Here is a 24,231-nt window from a genome sequence, read left to right as displayed (position 1 = left end):
ATGATGACAGAGACGTTGGCCGTTTCCCATAGCAACAGCAAATGTGGAGAAAGTGAAAGTGACAATAGGACGTTATAATCAGTGAATGTACGTTTACTGTAACAGCGATCGTAAACGTGCTATGGATTCTACTGCTACATGTATTGGAAATATCTTGGTGGGCCTTTGCTTAGTTATTCCACAACACTGTACTGTCTGCTAGAAGAGCTAACCAGCTGGCTAGTGTGGTAGCTAGCTGCTAAGCTAACGTCAGGTAACATGCTCCAGCAGCAGCGAAAAAAACCGCTACATGGACACACACTAACCTTCCCTTCGCACCTTTACTCTCTCCTCCCTTTGTGGTAAAAACTACATTTTATTTTATTGTATTTTATCCGAAAGCAACCCTTGCCTCAGAACCACTACACCTTGCTTGTTACCGTCCCTATAGCCACCTTTAGCCTCTTTCCTCTGGGGCAAAGCAGCACGAGAGTTGGAATTGAAGCAAGCTGAAGATAGTGGAGCAGGCAGTCCTACTTTGTTGGTACCACAGTGACAGAGACGAGAGAAAGGAGGGGGGGGGGGGGTAGAGGAGGGAGAGATAGCAGAGGGAGACATATTTGGACAGGGGAGAGAAAGAAGCAAAGGAGAGAGGCGTATAAGGAAAGAGATGTGGATGAGATACTCACTTAGAGCCAGAGAGAGAGAGAGAGAGAGAGAGTGAGAGAGATCACAGCACCAGAGAGAAGAGGTATAGCTTGGGGTGGAAGGACCATGGCAGTCCATGCTGCATCCCAAGTCCTTGAATTCGCTCGAAACGATTTAAAAGGATCCCCAAACAGTTTTATAAAGAGGTGAGACTTTGGTTTTTGGGAGGCAGAATGGTGCAGGTCTTGTACTTGTGTTGGGTCCTTGAAGCAGAACTCTGCTGTAAGATAGAATAGAAGTGCAGCCTATATATTCACAAAGGCCTCCCACACAAGACAAAGGTGGTCAAAGGAAAATAGAGACGGACAAACTGCACTGGCTGTGTTTCATCTCTACTGTTGTGAGTCTGTTTGTTCTGTGGAATGGATGGCGCACACTGCACTTTGCTGTCACTGCAGTATCAGTGTGTCTTTTTCAGAGAAACTAGAGATAACATGTAATTTTAGTATCTTAAGAAGACAGCAATTTCTAGCAAGCTATAAGCCTACTTACTACTTACTAGCACTGTTTCATGTCATGTTATGGTGGGTTTATGGTCCAGTGCAGGCTATGAATGGAGTCTGGATCGGAATGTGGACCAGCGACGTTAGTCCGATATCCAATATGTGAATTACGTCATATTGGCACCCGATACCGATATCCCATCCCTAGTCTGCAATGGCCCATTTTGCATCCCAGATGAACTACGCAAAAATGTGGGATAAGAGGGATGCAAAATGGCTGCATTAAGTTAGACGCATACAGAACACATTCTGTATATACGATGAGTGTCGGCCTACAAAATATTAGGACAACCTTTCCTAAGTTGTCCCAAGGCTTAAAAATCACATTGGAACCTATTTGGTGAAAGGTTAAATTAAAAACCAGTTAAATGATCAGAACAAAGGATTTTCTGTACTGGCGGATAGGAGCGGATAGGAGCGGACACATTTGATGAGAGCAAACAATCACACAGTACATTAGGCACAATTGGCAGTTCCATAACAGAGCTTTTAACAGTTTTGTTTTCCATCCATTACTGCCCGCGATTGACCCGACTCGCCGAGTCTCTCCCCCCCCTCTTCCACAGTGCACAGATCCATTTATCTGGTGCCATCATCACAGAGCTGGAGCTGTAGCTCAATCTATTTGGACCATCTCTGCTCTGCTCCGCTCAGTTCAGCTCAGCCCTGCGTTATTAAAGTGGAATGAGGGCCCGGGCACACAGCCACTTTACAAGCACATCACTCGGAGAAAATGATTCCTCGCGGCTCCAGCAATGCTAATGAGCCTGGGGACACGTTTCGGTGTTTGCATAGTGGGGGGAAACAAAAGCGACTGACGACACAGACCGTCTCTTAAAAGCTGCTCGGTCGGGAATGTTGTGTGTGATCAATTTCTCCCTCCCTCTCGTCTTGCCAGGCGGAAAAAAATTGCTCTCACCGATTTCTGATAAGGCCCCGCGAGCGGCCGCGCAATAGCTTCTCTTCTCAGAGGTGCTGAGACCAAAAGGTATTTTTCAAAAGTTTCTGCCGCACTAGACCATAGAGGCTATCAGTGAGCGCCCACACACTCACAAACACAAACAGTCCTCGAGAAGCAACAATATAATAATATATAACTTTTACAGACAAGACCACCCAAATAAAATGGCTTCCCTACAGAAACGTTGCCAGCCACGACTCTTCACTGTTGGAATGAGTTGAGCCTGTTGATGTCATTAATTCAGGACAGCATGCAGGGACGTTGTTGTATCGATCGACATAGTGCGACCCCAGTAGAAAAGCCAATACGAGTGTTATTGATGTCAAAATAGCAACGGACTCAGTTCTCCTCTTGTTGTGAGGCTGCTGCCCAGTCCTAAAGCTAAAGAGACAGGCAGATAGGAAGAGACATTAGGGACTCTCTCTGCTACTTACTGGCCCGTGAATTAAATAAAAACCAGCACTGCTGAAAGTGCTGGTTTCTTGTTGCGCTCACACCGACCTATTCAAGTTTTTCGCTGGCATCGAGTTTACATGCAAAGTCAATGCAAACGAGCGATTGAGCGTATATTCGCCCGGCAGAAAAATCGCTGGGCGTCTGAGTGACAGAGACAGAGCGATAGGGCGAAAATTGAGATGAAATATCCCAACTCGAGCGAAATTTCGCTGGCATCAGTCGCTCGCTGTTCAATACATGAAGGATCACACTGGCTTGGAACAAACCGCTGGTTTATTGTGTGGCAACAAACCGCATTGACAGCTGATTGGCAGGCTGACAGCTGACATGAAGTGAAGTCTGTACTACCGGTATAGAGCTCGCTGATATCGCTGATAGGCTTAGCTTGTAAACAACTACGGTGGCTTGTAGTGGACAAACATCATGACATTGCGTAACGTTATAGCCCCCAGATGTCCGTCAATTCTTGTGCCTGTTGACGAGTGATTTAAACACAGCGACAGAGCGATTCCAAAGGGTTGAATCGAGCGACAGAGAGAAAAATAAATATCTCGGTGTGAAGACAGCTTTAACAACATGAACACAACTGACTGCTATGGTCTGAGGAATACGCTGATAAAGTGCTGTCGCCAGTTTAAAGGACTAGTTAGTGGTGGATTGTTCACATTGGCAATTGAATCACTCAGCTAATGTAACAAAGATACTGTGGGATTGAGAGGAGCAACCACTTTGGTATACAGTATATATATATATATATATACAGTATATCCACTTAGATCACAGCAAAGTCAATGAGTCAGTGTCCGCGCTAACACTTTTCAAGACAGGTTCATCAATGTAGCCTTATCGTCGTTGTTACATTGTCCGGTAGAGAGGCTCTAACATTCCTGGCCTGAATCTAATCAATGGCAGGTCCAGAGGTCATTGTCAGTACAGCCACTGCACATTACTGGGGACACCGTGTGTGAGAGATTTAATGCTACCTCTGATATGGAGACCTTGGTTTGAAAAGCCTTCCTACCCACACAGAAAGCAGCCTCTAACTCCAAGCTAGAAATGGTCCGAGGCTAAAGTGGAGCAATTTGATGTAATGTGGACCATTAAGGGAACGTTTTTAAAACATTTTCCAACATACACGTTTTCCTCTTTGTCAGGGATAAAATCGGCAACAGGGCAATAATGTGTTTGACCAATTGGTTTCATTATCAAATCTACGACGGAAAAAGGGACTAAATTCTACACGTGCAACGCAAGTGGCTTGACCAATCATGATTCACTCAAAAGGAACCCAGAACCCAGAACCCAGAACCCAGCCAACCAGAAACCAACTCATTCACTTTCAAAATGCATACAGGGAACGCCAAGGCACATAGGAATGCTGTGTGAACTCCAAGAGGCTGTTTACAGCAAATTATTTGTTATACAAATTTACAAAAGCAAAGAGAAAGAATCTGATCAAAATCACACCTCTGAAACTGAAGAGGGAGATACCAAAAAGTCACGGTTATCCAGGGAGTCGAGCTTGTGACGTGAAGCGTCAGACAAAAATTTAAATTTTTAATTGGACAAAAAGCTTGGAAATGAGGGACAAATACTAAAACTGGATTTGAATAATATATTCCAGATTTGTCTTTCTTTCTCTCTGATGTCTTGAAGTTCCCTGTGGGGCTTGGCAAATAGAGGGAAGGATTTTGTTGCCGTACAATTTTGTCTCACCATGCTACAATTTCAGGAATAATGACTTGTATTTTACATTTCATTTGAATTTTTTATTATTATGATGATGTAAAAACAGATCTCATCAGAACCACAAAACCACACATTGGGGCTGGGAAGGAGAGATGGACATGGCATGGACAGACGACCCGACGGTCGTCAGTCGTCAGTCTCAGTCACTGTTCTCTTCAGATGAGACAAACTGTCTGTCTTGTAATCGGCAGTCTTGAAGTCATTGTATGAAGTCATGACTGAGCGGCAACAGGAGACCCACACATTACAAGATATTTCACCAGGAGAATCCCAGGTGAGTCCAGAAATGCAGTCTCACACAGGTCTGCTCATGGCTTTATTGATTGATTGATTGATTGATTGATTGATTTATTATTATTTTTGGATTGGATAGGACAGTAGATTGACAGGAAAGGTGGGGAGAAAGAGGTGGGATGACGTGGCAAAAAACCACGGGTCGGATTCAAACCCAGGTCAGCGACGTGAAGGACTAAGCCTTAGTGGTCGCGCTCTACTGTCGGCAAGCTCCCCAGCCTCATCTGTGAACAGTTCGCACAGAGCAATCGAGTTATGAGTGCCGAGCCAACGCCGATTTGCCACTCTTCTGGCAGGGAGGGGGGGTTTGTCGCCGAGCTCCCAAAAAATTCTCCATATTTGCCCAAATGAACTTCTGGTCCCGGGCGGGCATGATCACTGGAAGAACATCTACAGGCAATGATGAATTAAATGCTCCAGGAGTCCTCTCTGAACTTCCCTACAGCTGTGCAACAGTCTCTGACACAGGGGACGACTATTGCCAAAAAACTCATTTTGAAGGAATGGAAGTCTTCTTTCCAACTGTGGTTGACGGACATGACCTCTGTTATACGGATGGAGAGAGTTAGGTTCCTGAGGACCAATTCACTTAAAAAGTTTTCAACCATTCAGGACCCGTTTCTAGCCTGCCTCGACGGGGTTAGGGGTGAAGGGTGACTCGCCTGGCTGGTTTCTCATGGACCCTTTGCGTGGGATCCCAGGCACAATATCTCTCATAAGCACATAAGCACCTTATGCGGCTGGTAATCATGTTGTAATATTGAATGTCGATAATATGTATGTTTATTTTTTCTTCTTTCTTTCTTTCTTTCTTTCTTTCTTTCTTTCTTTCTTTCTTTCTTTCTTTCTTTCTTTCTTTCTTTCTTTCTTCTTTTCTTGTCTTTCTCTTATTCTCCTGTGTCATGTTAATTTGTCTTGTCTGTGTATTGTTCAGAAAAATTGAAAATAAAATATTGGGGGGAAAAGTCCACCTCCAGCCATGAGTTTAGGTCAGAGGAGTGCAGTTTACTGGTGTCATGTTGCATTATTTCTGGGTAATGAAGTCCTCCAGTCAAAAATTCAAACATTAACTCAAGCTGCCACTAGGAACCGCCAAAGTTCAAAGTTGCCAAGTGCCAAGTGCCAAGTTTAAACGTTTCAGTCAGGACCAATTATCAGCAATTATTTTATACATGAGTGATGATGATCTTCTTACTATATAATCATGAAATGTCTGAGCACATTTATCTCCCCAGCCGTTGCTCCGATTGCCTCCAAAATTTGCCAAAACACTTTTCAGGGGTCTGGAATGAATCTGTTCCAAAAAGAAGAAAATACACCCACAGGGGGGCACTACAGCGATATTTTACATTTTTAGGCCTTCACGCTCACAGAGTCATTGTAAGTCATCATCACCATCCCTTCCCTGCTTCCCACTAACATTGTGATCATATGAACACAACAACATCCAACATCCTATCACATCGCAGGCATTGTGACATCATCGGTGATGTCATAGACATCGTGACATCATCAGCAGTGACATCATCACATTGTGCAACTCCGGACATCCAGAGAGACGGCTCCAATTATAGTAGTACTGCAGGAGACTTCTGGATTTCTATAATAGCTACCATAGAAAATGAAAATGTCGTGCATGCTTCTTTATTATTATATATTATTATATATGCGTCGCAGTGAAGGTATGGCACTATTGGACCTCTTCGATTGAAGAAAGACACAGTAGTACAGACAGCCGATTTAGTTTAGCCTATCCCGACAGAAGGGACAAAGATTAGCAGTGGGAGGTGTGCATATTTATGATTAATCAGCCCCCCCCCAAAAAAAGAGAGTAAAATCTGCTGTTATGCAAAGCATTTCCAAAATGGGGTAGTCATTTAAAAGTCTTCCAGTTTGCCTCTTTCATTGGCCACTTATAGTATAAGTGGCCAATGAAAGAGGCAGACAGACAGTCAGAAAGAGACACTTGTTGGGTGCAAAGAGCACGTTGAGAAGACATCAGAAACATCATTAGAAACATCAGCAGTGGCAGAGAGTAAGTGGATGCGTGTTGTAACCTCAGTGCTCAGAGGAATAAGACCCCCTATGGCTCATGTGAACTCACTCGCACTTGAGACGAAGCGGTGATGCAGCCATGCTCAACGGAGAACTTGCCTGCTTGAAAGTCAGCATCCACAGTGCTCCCAGAAACAAACTGAACTAACGACCTTGTTTCAATGAAGCAGCTCCGTTATGAGCGAAGCTGCTGCTGTAGGTCGGTTATTTTAAATCCGAGGACGCATCGCTCTGTGTAAATATATCTGCTTTCATCATCATTAAAAATGACAGGTAAATATAGAATATGGCAGCATTTTTATGACCCCGTCTGTCAAAATGACAATGAGAAAGTCTAACGCAACCTCTGACTCTTGCAGATGTCTTCTGACAGTTGCTTCGGGCTGATTTTCAAGTTTGAAATGTCTTGTGAGCATTCCGACGTCAAAATATTTGTAATGCGTCCTATGGAGCAAAGTAACTTTGAAGTTTGAATCAGGCTAATGCCAAAGGCCATTAAAAATAATGACATCTGATTGGTCTATGGCAGGGGTAGTCAATTAAAATTCAAAGCGGTCCAGTTAGAGAAAATTTAATCAAGCAAAGGGCCGAAACATCATAATGTCCAACTTACATTTTGATTCAGTGCCATGTACTGTAGTCAACAACTGACTGTTTTAGGGTAAAATTGGTCCATTTTCACATTTAACTGGAGGGGTTATAAATAAGTACTCTAATAATAAATACAAGTTATTTTGTCATTTCAAGTCAAATAAGGGCTGCATTTAAAATAACAGGCCTACATTAGAGACAGCTTTTGAGAAATGTGCATCTTAAAATAAAGTGTTTAATTTTTAGAAAAACTAAGCAAATTTGCAGCATAAGTTTTCCTTTTTTAGAACATGCTCTGTGAAATTACTTCTCTGACTCAAATTTCTCCAACTGGTCCAACTGACTGTAGCTCCTCATCTCTCCTGTCACTCACAGCCTCGAGTTGCAGATTTGATTGGCTGAGTAGCATCACATGTGATGATTTACGCATGCATTTGGTCTGTGAGTTTCCTGGGCTGATAAATCAGTACTATAAAGGCTAGAAAAGGTGCAGTGGTTAAAATACAAACATCAAAATGTCATAATTCTCTCTCAATCATTTGTAGGTTATAGGTCCGAGTCCGGATAGGGCGCCGTCTGGGTCCAGACCCGGACAGCGGTCCCCCTATCGGTGACCTCTGGTCTATGGGAATTAAAGTTTCCCTTTATTTATATACATATAGATCAAAGATTTTTATGAAGACATAGTTTAAATTAGATTTTGTTAGAGTGGTTAATAAGCGGTTAACTGAGATAACGCATCACATCACGTCCTGATTGGCTCTCTCGCTAAAAAATGACTGAAATCCGTCCAATCAGGCTAGTTTGCAGCATTTGAACTGGAAAGGCTCGACTCAGCAGGTTTACCTCATTTGAATGATGGAGCCGCTGCTGTCGGCCAATCTGGGTCTTTCTGCCTGTGAGGACTGAGGCTCGCTATTCAATTAGTTCAATTCAGCTTTTCACTCCATTCATATGCAAAAACATCATGAAGAACATATTCTATTAGACATCATATTATTATCCTCAGCCATACAGTAGTTCAGGCCTCCGGTTCAACAAGAGTAGCAGATATTTTTTCCATTTATTTTTCCCATTCTCTTTGTAATGGCCTTTTATTCCACAGCCTGACTAGAAATGGAGGTACATGAGCTACTTTAGGACTAACATTCATTTGTGTGGACCGGCTGTTTTGACGCTTTTCATAATGGACAAAATTGAAAGAATAGCAAGAGGTTCATTTCCTTCAGGATAGATCATCGTAGGGGAGTTGTGCATATGTACAAGTGCGCATATGTGTGTGTGTGTGTGTGTGTGTGTGTAGGAGGGGGGGGGACTCATATTTACTGTCCTTGGGGCGCTTCCAGCGTTTTACTGATGAAACAGACGAGCAGCTCGCCTCTTGGTTTGTTGTCTGGTGGTTTGTTATCTTGTTTTTCTGAACAGCACTTGAGTCTTTGTCTAAAACAGCCGAGATCATAATGGATAAGAGCACTTGCTTAAGCAGAGAGCAGTTTTCTATAGTCTTTGTGTCATTTGAAGTGTGTGTGTGTGTGTGTGTGTGTGTGTGTGTGTGTGTGTGGCTGCATGAGAGGCTGCACTGACACTTCTCTTCGATTGGATGTCAATGTATTGACTTTGCTAACCCAGATAGCGGCGTAATGCTCCATTAAACTAATTGTTTGCAAAGTGGTGGGGAACACTCGAAGGACAGGCACAAGCAATTAAAACATGCATGCATGCGCGCGCGCACACACACACACACACACACACACACACACACACACACACACACACACACACACATGCTAGTAGAAAGTCGATGAGAGATGGCCTTTGAGCACGTTGTGAGTGATTTTTAAAACAGTGGTCGGAGTCATTTTGAGCTATTGATCCACCCTGTTAACCTTTACCTCTCCTCCCGCCTCGCTCCCATCCCAAACTCATAGACCAGAGTCCTCAAGAGTCGCCCACATTGTGCACTCATACAGTGTGTGTGTGTGTGTGTGTGTGTGTGTGTGTGTGTGTGTGTGTGTGTGTGTGAGTAAAAACCAGTGTTACCCCCGTTAGGCCCATTTTAAAAGCCAAGTATCCTGCTATGAAAACAAAAAAACAAAACAAAGACATTAAAAACATCTCAGCTGCATTAGTAACCATTGCTTAAGAGACTCAAAACCCGGGGCCGGTTGCACGACGCACCTTTAAGTTAAGATTTTACTTAGAGTCCGAGTTAAGGTGTCCATAAAATAAAATCGGTTGCACAAAACACCCTTAAATCTTCTCCTTAATGTGAAACATTTGAAGGAAAACATAAGCACAAGATTTAAGGGTGTTTTGTGCGGCAGGTTCTATTTTAGGGACACCTTAACTCGGACTCTTAAGGGAAATCTTAACTTACTGTAGGGTGCTTTGTGCCACCGGCTCCTGCTCTTAGTGAGTTTTGAATGATACGGTTCTAGCATCCATTGAGTTAAGGAGATTGGTCTTTTTTTATTTTTATTTTATTTTAGAAATTACAGACTCAAAAATCATTATTGTCAAAAAAACAACAACACATAATGTCGACAGTTCATGTGACTAACTTAGTTTTGACAAAAAAAAGTCAGATAGACCCTCGTACTGTAATTCCAAGGCCAGTGTTTTGGCTACTTTGATGACACGACTTTGTGGTTTTCTTGTGTCTAACCTTGTCACTGTCATACCCATAATCAAAGCAAAGGATATAATATAAGGTGTGATGCCTCTCGGGTGCTATTATTATATGAAAAGTTCCAATATACGACGCAAAGCAATGACAGCCTGCTGCACTTGAAAGGTGAACGCCTGTTGACAGGCAAGGTTGTCTGGAATATATGCCTCTCGCAACTGCAGACCGTATGGAATAATGTGTTTTAACCTTCACGCAACGCTCATTTGAAGACCAGAATAGTCCTACGCTCGCTTGATTCTTCAGAAAAGTTTCCCATGGTCTTCTTTAAGCGTCACAAGTGAAGGGCACAACAGAAATCACTTAGCGTCGTCAAAATGCTATTCATAACACTATGCTAGCCAATTGTCAACATGTTGCACGGCTTAATGTACAACGGGTGTGTTTGGAATGGACGCGCGGTGCAGAGCTGGCATCTCATGCACTGTTTATGCGCTCCTCACCTTGCCTGCTAAACCATCCTGATCACGTTGACGTCCGGGTACTTTGCAAAACGTCGAGGCCGCACCCATTTTAGGGGGAAAACTTAAGCCACTCGCCGTTGACTTCAATGTAAAATAGCAGTACAAAGAAATCTATAGAAAAATAACAGAATTTATTTTGTTTATAAATGACCCAAAGACACCGTGACATGACAATATATTTCAACTCGGCCGGCCGTAGAATGCACAAGATACATCGACACGAGGTACTTGCCTTATATGAACGCTGTATCATCCACATTGACTGTGTGTCACCCCTACTCTATTAAAAAAACATTGCAGATCTGTTTTGTTTTTCTTTATTGTGAAACCAACAACCCATCAACTCTTCGGCATATCTATATATCAAATTAAACCGTTTTAAATAGTTTGGTTGAAGTGTTTTCGACTCTTGTCCAGTCTTTTCCGGTTGGTTTCCCCGTAAAAGGGGCGTGGCCTTGATGATGCGCTGCTGTTCTGGTTTATTTCCAGAAATGACAACGTGCACGGGCCAATCAGGGACCTGCCTCGTAGTTGACAACCAATCAGGGCCGCTGGTAAAACTATATGGTGGCACCTGAAGCAACGAGCGGGTAACAGGGAGGGTAAGACGTAAGAGGGAACCTGCAACATTGTACCCGTTAAATTCAAGAGCTGTATGGTAAGAAATTAGTTTTTTTCATTCAGCTGGTCTACTGTGGAACGGACTCCCGGACAGCCTGAAACTGGTTGACACCATCATTAAACCTCCACCCTAAAAAACTGGCTTATGGAAAATAGTACGTTGTAAGAATTTTCACGTGCGTTTTTTTTATTTTATTTTTTATTTTAGACAGCTCTTACCGTTTTTATGTATTTTAAAATGTGTTTCTTTTAGGTTTGGTTCTTTTATCTAATTCTAGCCTATATTCTTTATGTTTTTCGAGTATTTGAAACAGTTTGCAGTTCCTATAGGTTTGTATTTTTATGTATCAATGCCTGTTCTTTGTTGTTTTGAGCTGTCTGTCTGAGACCAAGGACCACAATGGAAACAAGTCCCTGGACTTTATTGTGTTTTTATCCTTGATGTTGTTGTCTGAGATGCATATCTTGTGTTCATGTACTCTTTACTAACAAACATCAAATCAATCAATCAATCAATCAATCAATCAATCAATCAATCAATCAATCAATCAATCAATCAATCAGTAGAGTAAACACAGCCATAAGTGCAATTATTGCAGAAATAGACTCAATACCAACAATTAAACAAGAACAAGAGTATGTGCTTAGCTGACGGTTTCGCCATTCTTCCGAGTGGATCTGGATTGTATTTGGCAACGCTGATTGGCTGAATGAGTTGTCTTTCGAGGTACGCCCACCCACTGAAATGACTGTGGACTGAGTCCAGACTGATACATCGAGTGAAACAGGATGTGAGATCACGTTATCAAGATGGTTTTAAGCAGGCTAGTCATCATCACCATCTCAGAGGACGAGAGGAGAAACCCAGTCTGTTAATTATTATGAAGCCATATAGGAATTAGCTTTGTTGCAGTTAATTAACAATCAGAAGTTTCTACTCGACTTGACACAGTCTGGAGCTCCGGCATCTCTCCGGTACGAGACCGAGGTTTATGAGATTTCTCGTGAACGCTTATCGTCTGCACGCTCATTATAGTTCTGCGGGGTCACAAAGGTGTAGCAGCATGGTATCAAAAGTTGATATGCATATTAAAAGTGCAATATCGTCCAAACAGGCTATACTCTATGGTAATAGGCTTTTTATATACAGCATGTAGTCTCAGCCCGACACATGGCAACTCTGCTTCTTCGGTTGCTGTGCCAGCTCTTGTAGAAACCAGGGGGGCTAGTTAGTGATCTTCTCTGTTTTTTATCCTGGCATGTCTACATTCTTTTAAAAGAGAACTTCTCACTTAGGAGCCTAACCCACATTGGAAAACCATCGTGTACCAACCATCTATGCATAAAAGCCATAACACCCTTGAGGATGTGCCTTACTTGTCATTATGGGTTACTTCTGTGCTGCATCACTGTCTGACTGCCTACAGTCACAGTAAAAGAGTGAATCACAGAGAACACTCTGCTGGGTATTATCGCTCTAATGCACAAAGGTTTATTGTGCAAAGAAATACCAAAGTTTGAATCCATGGAAGAATTGTATAACGACCAACAGACCGTGCAATCAGATTCATGGTATCATAGTACTTGTAGTAGTATCATAGTATATCAACACATGTCAATATGAATCAGGATGTATTGAATGTGTTTGTGATGTAGGGCTGGTGTGTGTATATAGCATGTGCTTATCATGCTTTTATGTAAAGTGACATTAGGCTCTTTCATACACAGATCGCGGAAAAAATGCCGTTTAGGAGTCCCGTAAAGCCAGCCGCCTCGCCACAGAAATTGCTTTCACACGAGCCAAGCAGCACGGCCACATTACCGTGCTGCTGTGTACTTTCAGGTGAAATCCCCCGCTCCCGCATTGAAGGGCGAGCGGAGGGATTTCCTGCTCCTCCTAGCCCAAATTAATATTTCCATAGGTTAGTGTAGCCTAGGCTACTGTATGATGAACGAAATCATTCAACAACCAAGACTTCCCTCCTAGTCCGCTGAGCAGGGAGGATAGGTGCACTCGCATGGTGGGCGGGCAGATCGATATGGTGTCCTACTAAAATTGGAACGATACACGACCGCCCGCATATCAAACAGCTGCAGTCTGCATAACGTTCGTCGGGGGAATAGTATAGGCTATAAATGCACATGACTACTTAACGTTAACTAATGTCAACATCGTTTGAGCATAAAGCCTAACCGCACGGAGCATTCCTCCTGGCGTCCCAGTCATGATTGTATAGGCTACTTTTTTTACTTTCACTCGTGCACTTTCTTGATCACATGAGGTGATTTCCCCTGTTATTTTTTTATGAATGAGCAGACCATTCCCACCTTTTCCGGCTCGCTGCGACGACCTTTCAAGTGGAGGCGGGTTGCCAGGTAACGCGCGTTCATGCCTTTCACATCGGAGCCGCGAATCCTAATTTCCGTGCATTTTTCGGCTTTCAAGGCCGGTGTTACTTCCATACGGGTTGATAAACACATAAACATCTTAAGGAGACCCTCATCGAATACAGTGACTCTCAAACTTTTTGATATCAAGGAACCCAAATGTAGTTCACATTAGGGCCACGTACCCTATTTGTCCAGTGTTGGGCATACTTTTCAGTAACTAAGTAATGTAAGGCATTCCAATGTCCAAAACAGTAATCAGATTACAGTTACTAATCCAAGTAACGCTGGGTAACTTTTTTGGCTTTATTTATGCAAAAAAACAAAAGAAAAACTCAGGAGAGACCATTGCTTTATATATATATATATATATATATATATATATATATATATATATAAAGTTCATTCTGGGGCTGCACTGTGGTCATTAATATATTCAAATTATATTTTCAAAAAGTGGTATTCTTTTCACTTCCATCCTTCAGGGAGAAGACCCCTGAAGCAGCAAAATCCTTGAGAGGAATCCTCCATCTCTCCTCCTCTCAGCCCCTCCTCCTCTCCTCTCCTCCTCTATACGTAAGTCCGCGAGAGGACCGAGCCGTCCCTCTGGGACTCCATATCGTCGTCCAGGTAGCCGCTGATCATATCGTCCTGCTCGTGGGGCGGGCGGAGCTGCAGGATGGGGGCGCCTCCGGCGAAGTGGTCGTAGCGCTCCTCCTCCTCCTCCAGCTCGTCAACCTTCCTCCTCTCCACCTTGTCCAGCTCGTTGCTCAGCAGGATGTCTTGGGCGGTGGGGGCGGTAGGCGCCACGTTGGGGCGCCCCCCCATGGTGAGCGGCTGGTGGTGGTTGTTTTTCTCGGCGTCGAGGCCCTGGTCAGCCGAGCCCTTGCTGTACACATAGATGGGGCGGTTGTCGTTTCCGGCACCCAGGTAACCCTGCTGCTGCCGGCGGTTACGGGTGACGAGGACGGCGATGAGAGCGGCGACCAAGAGCAGGGCCAGCAGGGAGCCAATCACAGCCGCCGCCACCACGCCGGCATTGGAGGGCTCTCTGACGGTGACCTGCTCCTTGCCCACCCCCAGGCGGTTCTTGACCTCGCAGACAAAAGCGTTGTTGACGGCCCCGTCCACCTTAAGCACCGTCAGCTTGTTCCCGGTGATCACCACCGTGTCTGGCATCTCTCCTGTCAGCGTCTTCCAGGTGATGGTAGGGATGGGGTTGCCTGTCGCCTGGCAGGTGAGCACCACGTTCGTACGACCCACGCGCCAGTTATTGTCATAGCCCACTATCGTCACCTGAGGGGGGTACTCTACGACCAGCTTCATCTTGAAGCTCTCTGCCTTGGCCTGGGTCCTGTGATTCACCACACAGCTGATGTCTCGGCCGTCGTCCTGCGCCGTGGGGATCATGTGGTACTCGCTGGTCACGGTCACGGTGTTGTTGGCGCCCGGCTTGGACGCCGTGGTGGCGTTGCCGTTGGCAGTGGTCACCCAGGAGATCTGGCCAGCGAGGTGGCAATCCGCCGACTCACAGCGCGCCACAACCACCGGCTTAGTGCCCGCGACCACTGTCACTGGGGAGGCGGTGTTCCTGGGCTTAGCTAGCGTGTGCAGGAAGGTGATGCCCCTTTCATTTCCACTGGGATAGGTGGCGTACTCGCAGATGTACTTCCCCTCATCAGTCATCTTAACATCTGTGATCTGGATGGAATGGCTGGCCAGGTCGGGGTCAGTAGTGGTGAAGCTGACCCGGCCCTTCAGGGGCGAGTCAGGGTAGGTGGGCTTCAAACCGGGGTGGAACACGGCTATGTTCCACCTCTCCCCTTCCTCCGGCTCGTAGATCCACGTTACCATTGTGAGCTGAATGCCGGTGGCATCAGGGAAGGCACAGCTCAGGTTGACCGACTGGCCGGGAAAAGACAACACCTCTGGCTCCACCTTCACCCGCGCTTGCTGTTGCCCTGACATCATTATCGACGTGACCAAGCTGAGCAGCCCGATCATTTTTGTGCAGTCATGCCAATTTCGAGCGTCATGTCTCGCCATGATTATGGTCCTCCTTCTGCAACCGGGCACGCACAGTCTCTCCAAAAATGTAACGTTGAAATCTAACCAACGACTTTTAAAGGGTATAAAAACAAGATCTAAGACCTGGCTCTCTCCCGGTAAAACTTATTAGGCTACAGGACAAGCAGGGGTCTGCTTCAAGTGTCCTTTACTGCACCTTTAAAACGGAGTCTGTTCAAATTAAATTGGAATCCTTCCGAATGAGTCTTGGTGGCGCACAGATGAATATTTCCCACAGATAGTGCTCTGCATCAAATGCATGTATATATATCCAGGATTTTGGTCAATAATGATGTCACTGATGACATCACTGATGATGTCACAATGTCTATGACATCATCAGTGATGTCATCAGTGACATCATTGTCTATGACATCATCAGTGATGTCATCCGTGACATCATTATTGACCATGACATCACTGATGATGTTATAGCCACTGATGATGTCACAACATTGTGACATGCCATGTGATATATCTCTCTTTTTTAATTTAATTTACATTTTTTATTTCCTTTTTCATTAGTTTTTAACTGTTGATGTGACATGAATGTGAGAGAAACATCTACTTTTGTTGAGATTAACTGATCAATGTGTGATGTTTGAATGATGTGTCTTGTTCTTTGTGGACCCCATGAATAGTTGTTACTGCGGAAATGACTAATGGGGATCCTAAATAAACAATAAACAATAAACAACAATAAACATCATCAGTGACAGTGATGTCATCAGTGATGCGAAGTTGGCAGTGAACTCCGCATGCCAATAGGGCAGACGATGGGCGAGCCCTAGTGTCTCAAAACAGTGATTAGATGCCTATGAAAGAGATTCCACGTGTGATATCACTATGATGTTAGCAACTCCCTCCCCACAGCCTGAAGCAGAAGTAGAAAACAGGGAACATCGTCTTTGAAGTGTGATGTCATTAAGAGACAAAATGTAGCGCTGTGGCACTGACTGCCCATGGGAGGGTGACTTCTTGGACTCGCACACTATTAGCTTGAAATGTGTCATTGAAGGCTTGATATAATTGCAGTGCCGACAGTTTTGAAGCAGAAAATATGCCCATGTTGCCAGGCGTCACCATGGGTACTGTAAAAAAAATAATTCACCAACTTCCACCGTGTCAGCGAAGAAGCCCCAGGATTTATGGCTCTTCTCTGCAGTCGCTTTGGGAAAGAGCTGCTTCTAATCACAAATCTTGACTGAACGGACCGAGGTCGTATTGGGATAACGTGAGGTCGTATAGGGATAAGGTGAATTCTGTGAGGTGGAGTTGTCAAAATGAATCTTAAAAAGTGCTGCCCCCTGTCTGTTTGGCAGGATTTACCGCGGCTTCCGATCATGCACTTCTGCAATATGCATTGAACTTGCTCTTCCTATGATAATTAGGCTCTCCTGGGGCTCCTCCTATCTCCTCTTATCATGGGGGCTTCAGAGCAGAAGGAGGGGGGGTTAGGGCCCGTTAGGCCCCAGTGCTAATCCAGCATGCTTCTAGAAGAGAGCCGTGCTGCTAAAGGGTTTCATGTAGTTATCCCCCAAGGGGAAGATCACTGAGACTTACAGTACCTCGGCCTGCCACTAGGCCAAAGCCAACAGATTGTCTGCAAAGAGTGATAAAGGCATGAATAGTGTGACCAATCAAACAAGCCAAGGCTTCATATACTGTAGACTAGATATTAGAGCTATAGAATTACATGTGACTAACATCTTTGCCATTGTTTATAAGGACCTCACACATTATCCAGCCCCAGTATATCCTGTCTGTTCTGCTCTCTCTCCTCTCCCCCCCCTTCCCCTGCTCTCTCCTCCCCCACTTTCTCTCCCCCTTTCTCCCCTTACCTCTGTCTCTCTGTATCATAAGATTGTTCAACCATGTTATTATTGTTATTATTATTATTACTGTAATTGTTGTTGTTGTGTCACCTAGATTTAGCTATAGGCATATTCTCTGTGAAGCCCTCTGAGACATGCTTGTGAATTAGGGCTATACAAATAAACTTGACTTGACTATCCTGCCATTTTGCCACAGCTGTTTTCAATACGCGGAAATCCGTCACCGGCGACTTTTGATTAAGGAATGAATCACTGTGGCAGTTGGATTTTTAGAGAAGGCCCAACTTTTCAATCCCGTTATCTGTCAAAAACACGTGATAGTTTTGTCTTTCGATTGACCTGCTCAGCCGTACCTTAGGAGATTGGAGAGAGGAGAGGTGGAAACGGCCACCCACTGCCACTGCCATCAAATACAGCACAGACGCATGACACTTTCTGCTCTGCGGAAAGAGGCGCCGCTGTGGCCCGGTGTCGCCATTACAAGACCTCTTCAAGTTTTTATTGAGGCCCGCTGGTGCTATCTAAATGATTTCCTATAGGAATCCCAGGGGAAAAGATCATTAAGAAATACTTTGCTCCCGATCTATCTGTGATGCACTGGGAGATATACTTGCTGTGTGTGTGTGTGTGTCGGTGTGTGTGTGTGTGTGTGTGTGTGTGTGTGTGTGTGTGTGTGTGTAGGTGTGTGTGTGTGTGTACTGTGTGTGTGTGTAAATGTGCACGTCTAGATGTGTGTGCACATGCAGGACTGTGGGAGGTACCCATACCCATTGAAAGCCCGGAAAGTGGAGTACATCCGTCACGGATGAGGAGACTTCTTAAACACATTTGAATGAAGCGACTATACAGTGCTAATGCGCTGCTGTAATGGAAGCAGGTTGCTGCTGATGATGTTGGAAGGGGAAATAAGCCTTCAATCATGCCGTGCCGTTCAGCGTGGGCCAACTCAAGTGTCTCTCTTTTGGAAAACCTGAGGCGGGGGCAGAGGGAGGGAGCGTGGGGGGGGGGGGCTCTCTCCTTCCATCCCCGAAGGCAACTGTGATGAATCTTCTGCAGATGAATCCACCTTGTAAAAGGCCCCGAGTCGCTGCTTTTATTGATTCACCAAAATGCTAATCTCACAAATTCAAATTGGCTGCTTGTGGCTGCGCTATATTCAATTTGTCCGGGTTTTAATGAGGTTCGAATAGAAACATGCGCTCCCCTGAGAAATCCTCGCCGGGATTTCCTTCTTTGAAAACGGTCCAAGGTTTGTGATTTTGTCCCTCCGTGTATTATATCAGCATCTCCTCCGCCTATCATGCACACAGCAGCAAGCTGATGCTGCTCAGAGGAGAGCGTGAGCGACACGTGTGTCTGTCTGTCCCTGCCTGCCTGCCTGCCTGCCTGCCTGCCTGCCTGCCTGCCTGCCTGCCTGCCTGCCTGCCTGCCTGCCTGCCTGCCTGCCTGGGAGATGAAACCATGGCCTTGCAATTGGCCTTGATTAAGGATTACCACCAGAGGCAAATACAGTCACAATGAGCAGCATCTTTCTGTGATGACAGGGCTGCAGCGCGTCTGCCCCGCCACACGGTGTCGGTCCCCACGGTAACCAAACCAAGAAATATTTGCCCTTGGTGACTGGCGTGGCCTCACACACACACACACACACACACACACACACACACACACACACACACACACACACACACACACACACACACACACACACACACACACACACACACACACACACACACACACACAGCTAAAACAAACTGCCCAACACCATAGATTATGCCCTATTCTTTATTAAACTATGTGCCGTGACCCGCAATATTTCACGGGCCTGGTTCTGCTGGGGCGCCCGCGTGACAGGCGATGAGTAATGAGCCTGCACAGGTCCCAAGGGGAAGGGATTACATTTCTCATTTTGCTCTGAAAATTTGCAATTTGAGGACGAGAGGCTGTTTTCAGATGCTAAGCAATATGCCATCTGTGGCCCCCTGTGGCCTTTCTGCAGCACTTCCCGCTGTGAGAGCGCACACACACACACACACACACACACACACACACACACACACACACACACACACACACACACACACACACACACACACACACACACGTTTGGTTACCATAGAAGTGGCCGATGACAGCATGTGGCCATTTTCAAGATGACATACAGTATATCCAAGGGCCATTTATAAGCATAAGTATCTCATCTATACTGTAGTTAGCCTATATATTTTATATTGCTTAAAGCTGTACTCGTCAACGTGGTTGGTGGTCGCAAAATGGCAGCGAGGGGGTAACTGCTTGAAAGGATTCCCCACCAGTGACCACACCCGACAAAATAATTTAATTTGGGCAAATGGAGTGAGCACTTCCGGTTCGTACGTGTAAAAGGCCATTTTGTACGAAATATGTGGTTAACAAAAGTTTATGAAACAGCAAAGTTTTGTGTTCAGCAAGGTAATCTTCACAAATGACGACCACTTCTATGACTTTTGAAGCGTTTTCTGAAAATTGTGATTTAGAAAAGGCGCATTTACGCTTCGAAAATCATAAAAGTGGTCCTCATTTGTGAAGATGATCTCGCTGAACACAAACTGTTTCATAAACTTTGGTTAACCACAGACCTTATTTCATGCATTTAACTGAAATTCCCATACTCTCATTGACTTTGACACGTACAGTACAGGGAGTCCCTGTGGTACTCTGGTTGAGGACCACTGCTGACAGGGAAAATTTAAATCACATTAGCCTTTATTTGGACAATCACTGCAGCCTCACTTTGTGACTTAGGCTGATAAGACAGTTGTATTTTTACATCAATTAGAAATCTTGCCTAGTGCAGCTTTAAATGCATGACAAATGTAATTAACTCAAGTATACACTTCTAATTGGTTTATAAGGTGCACATCATGCATCTGATACAGCCAATCGTGCATGCATGCTCTGCTACGCTCTTCATCTGCGGCTCATTATTCAGTCAACAATTAAGCGTAACCAATTCAAAGAAATGACTCGCAGCAAATATCAACTTTGTATATCAACCGATTGAGAAATTGGAATCAGCGTTCCTCCTCCCTGAGGCTTAGGTCAAGCAAAGAAACTTCAGCATGATTGGACTCTGGCTGAGTCGACGTGTGGGCGAGTGTGTGTGTGTGTGTGTGTGTGTGTGTGTGTGCGCGAGCGGACCGAGCGTAAACATGACAGTTTGAGAAGGAACTCGCCTCCCACTCGGGCCTGCCTGCCTGCCTGCCAGACGGACTGCGGCTCCTCTCCACCTGCCTGCTCACCACTTATTGAAGACGAATGAGTTCTGGGCAGCGATGACTTACCGTGTGGAGCGGCCAAACGCCATGCCATAACCCTGCTCAGCACAAATGTGACCAAACAACATCAATTCAGCCTCATTTAACCGGGGCATCCGTTATGCGGGAGGGAAAGTTGGATCAAAATGCACCGTTTGAATCGATAGTGAATTTAAAAAAAAGAGACCCTTAATATATAATATTCAGAGTAATTCAAATTTAAAGTGCTGAATAAAAATGATCGAAGAATAACCAAAACGGTTGTGGGGGTTCATATAGGAACCGCACACCAAAAACATGTAAGATCCTGGTTGCTGATGTGGTGCCTCCTCTGGTCGTTTGGGGCGCGCCTGTTCGGAGGGAGGGGAACTCGTTGGAATAGCGTGATCCTCCCACGTGCTATGTCCTACCGGTGAAGCTTCCCCTGTCAGGTGAAAAGAAGCGGCTGGCTAACTGCCCATGTCTCGGAGGAAGCCAGGAGCCAGTTTCGGCTCTCCCCAGATCGTCAGAGGGTGGAGCAGCAACCAGGATAAATACATTTAAATTTGCACTAATGGGGGATAAAAATGGGATAAAAAAATATGGGGAAAAAATATTAAGGCTTTTTTTTTTTTATAATAACCAAAACAAAACCCTCAACTACCACACACACAGTGTGCTGTTTACCATGATCTCAAAATAAAATAGATAATGACCCCATCACCCCACCACCATCCTCCATGTTCAATTAACAACTGCTTGTACACATGATCAATACGTCATCTACTGTATACTATGTTTCTAAAAAAAACAAAAAAACAACAAAAAACAACAGCAACATTCATAATTCAGTTTTAATACGATAAAGGCAATTCTCTGAATATAAAGATGGCAATTATCATGAAAACTACTATACTCAGTCTGATTATATTCAGAGTCAGACATACATACAATCAGAGTAAGGTCATTGCATTGAGAAGACAGCTCTTGCATCAAAGCTGTTTTCATCATCAATGCAAATAACAAACAATTCCCATCAAAAAAAAGACTGATGTCTGATATTGAGATGTCTGTAGGCTGCGTCTTATTGCATCACATCCTTCTCTGAGAAAACAAAGACTATATAAATCTATTTAAACCCATGTGACTGGGTGGAAATCACATCACTTTGAACCATGTAAACGCTCTTAATTAGTACCTCAACCGTATTATTCATAGTAAGGACTGTTACTGCTCCTGGACTGTTGAAGTAGCCTTGGTGTATGTATGTATAGAATCTGGATGAGTTCCCCTCGATATCCAGGTCAACGGTTGCCTATCAGAGCAGAGAAGTTGGCAAGTGGGAATGTTCAGCACCACTATCATCGGACTGACACCATGACGGCCCCGTTAGCCTACCCTACATATGGCCGTGTCTGGCAAGCGATCCACGGCCCGTAAACGCCTATATGTGCCGGCTCAATTAACAGCCAACTGGTGTCTCGTGCATTTCTTTGAACTGAACCAAGGCAAGAGCTACTTATAATAATAATAATAATAATAGCTCTGGAATGGTTTCACGGATAAGCAGTGTTGATTCTGCACGTTGCATGCACTTTGATTTGTTGTGGTTTGGAAATGAACTAGATTCTAGAAAGAATATGAGAGCGATTCCCTATGGGTGTCACAGTCATTTAGTGGGTAAGTGACTGCCAGAGAACGCTGTATTCTTTTTATGGATTAATATGACTGTGTGTGTGTGTGTGTGTGTGTGTGTGTGTAATAGAGCGTATGATTTATCAGACTATTGGAATTTCTACTGAGTCAAGTTAATGGTATTTATATAGTGCCAAATCATTAAAAAAGTGAGCACAGTTTCCATTGGTTTTGGGTTGTGTGTGTCCTCGCTGGCTGTTCTAGGCTGTTCATTTTTAAAGCTAGCGCGATGCTACTTACACCTAAGGAATCCATTGGTACCAACCAAGCCTGTCAACCTAGCTTGTCAGGAAGGGGGCTAAATAATGCTCTAAACTTAGGCTACATTTTGGCGAGGGGAAAAACTGGCATGGCTATTTTCAAAGGGGTCCCTTGACCTCTCACCTCAAGGTATCTGGGTCACCTACCGAGGTCTGGGCTAAGCCCCCAATGCCTTCACATCCTAGACACGCCCCTGCAGTCCCTGAAGCATCCACAAGTGGCCCTGGCCAGCTTGGTTATAGTGACCAGCTGTTTGTTGATCTATAGATTTTCTCTTAAATGTGATGGGCCCACGGCTATCGCCAATTCTACTCATTAATGCTCTTTATTGTTAACTTTGCAGTATTGGCAGCTGGCAGCACTGACTACATTGCTCATGAATGGATGCTGCCGGTCATCATTGTGACCACTGCTGCTTGGTTGAGAGAGTATCATGCTTGGTTGAGAGAGTATCATGCTTGGTTGAGAGAGTATTATGCTTGGTTGAGAGAGTATCATGCTTGGTTGAGAGAGTCTTATGATTGGTTGAGAGAGTATTATGCTTGGTTGAGAGTATTAAGAGTAGGGATTGGGCCGATCCGATCCAATATCGGTATCGGGTGCCGATATTGGCACTAATTCACGGATCGGATCGATTTTTTTTTTTTTTTTTTTATTTTTTTTTGCAATTCCAATTTGCCCATGTATAAAAGAACTGGATAGGGGACCTGCCACGCCCACCCATGCATTCGGACGGAGGTAGCTCATTGGCGCATGAAGCCATCATGGGGGCTTTTTCTTCCTGGTTTTACTTCCTGACTATGCAGCCCAAGGCGAAGTGCGCATGTGTGCCATGACGTGTTCCATGACGTCTCCCACCCCTCCCACCCATGGATTGTATTACAAGAAGAAAATACCCCCGTATACGGCTCTTAGTGCCTTCTGAAGAAAAAAATGCCCCATAAAAAATTAGTTGATAATTAAAAGAGTCGTTTTATACTTTGAGTGACACCCGGAAAAAATTCCCCTGGGTTTAACAGCTGCCGGAGTCCCCATGCAAGTGGATGGGAATTTTCCTTTCTGGGCTGCATGGCGTCACGTGACTTGCAATACAGCGCCAGCATGTTCAAATGGCTTCAAAGCCCAGCGCTATTGCTGGGGGCTTGGGTTGAGAGTATTAAGAGTAGGGATTGGGCCGATCCGATCCAATATCGGTATCGGGTGCCGATATTGGCACTAATTCACGGATCGGATCGAATTTTTTTTTTTTTTTTTTTTTTTTTTTTTTTCCAATTCCAATTTGCCCATGTATAATAGTATGCTTCTTTGCCTTGTATATTTACTTAATTTTGTCTGCTTTTTGCAAGGTATATTTAAAAAAAAACTTTAATTGGTCAAATCTTTGCCTATACTGTATATTCAAGAAAAATATTGGTATCGGCATAATATCGATATCGGCAGATATCCAAATGCATCCCTAATTAACCCTAGAACACTAACGTGATTTAAAGTCACACCATCACTAACGTCGGGTGTATTTCACCCGATGCAATATACCCCATAAAACATACTTCTCATCAAAATATCTTAAAGTACAACAATACATGGCAAATTGAGGTACTCTTCTTTTGTTTTTAAATGTGAAATATCACAAAAAACAC

At 44.4% G+C, this 24,231-nt stretch overlaps 1 protein-coding gene across 1 annotated transcript; it reads right to left on the bottom strand.

Annotated features, from left to right (window-relative positions):
- Positions 1 to 14,025: 14,025 nt before the first annotated feature.
- On the bottom strand, positions 14,026 to 15,501 carry LOC310792176 (poliovirus receptor-like; the record flags this gene model as incomplete). The annotated part of the gene is made up of 1 exon (XM_083653903.1): positions 14,026 to 15,501. One exon carries the CDS (start codon positions 15,499 to 15,501, stop codon positions 14,026 to 14,028), a length of 1,476 nt encoding a protein of 491 aa, XP_083510029.1.
- Between the last annotated feature and the right edge of the window lie 8,730 nt (positions 15,502 to 24,231).

Source organism: Poromitra crassiceps (assembly GCF_964638095.1).
Source record: "Poromitra crassiceps genome assembly, chromosome: 17".
NCBI lineage: Eukaryota > Metazoa > Chordata > Actinopteri > Beryciformes > Melamphaidae > Poromitra > Poromitra crassiceps.
The sequence above is the reverse complement of the archived record's forward strand: the minus strand, read 5'-3'. Positions and strand labels throughout refer to the sequence as shown.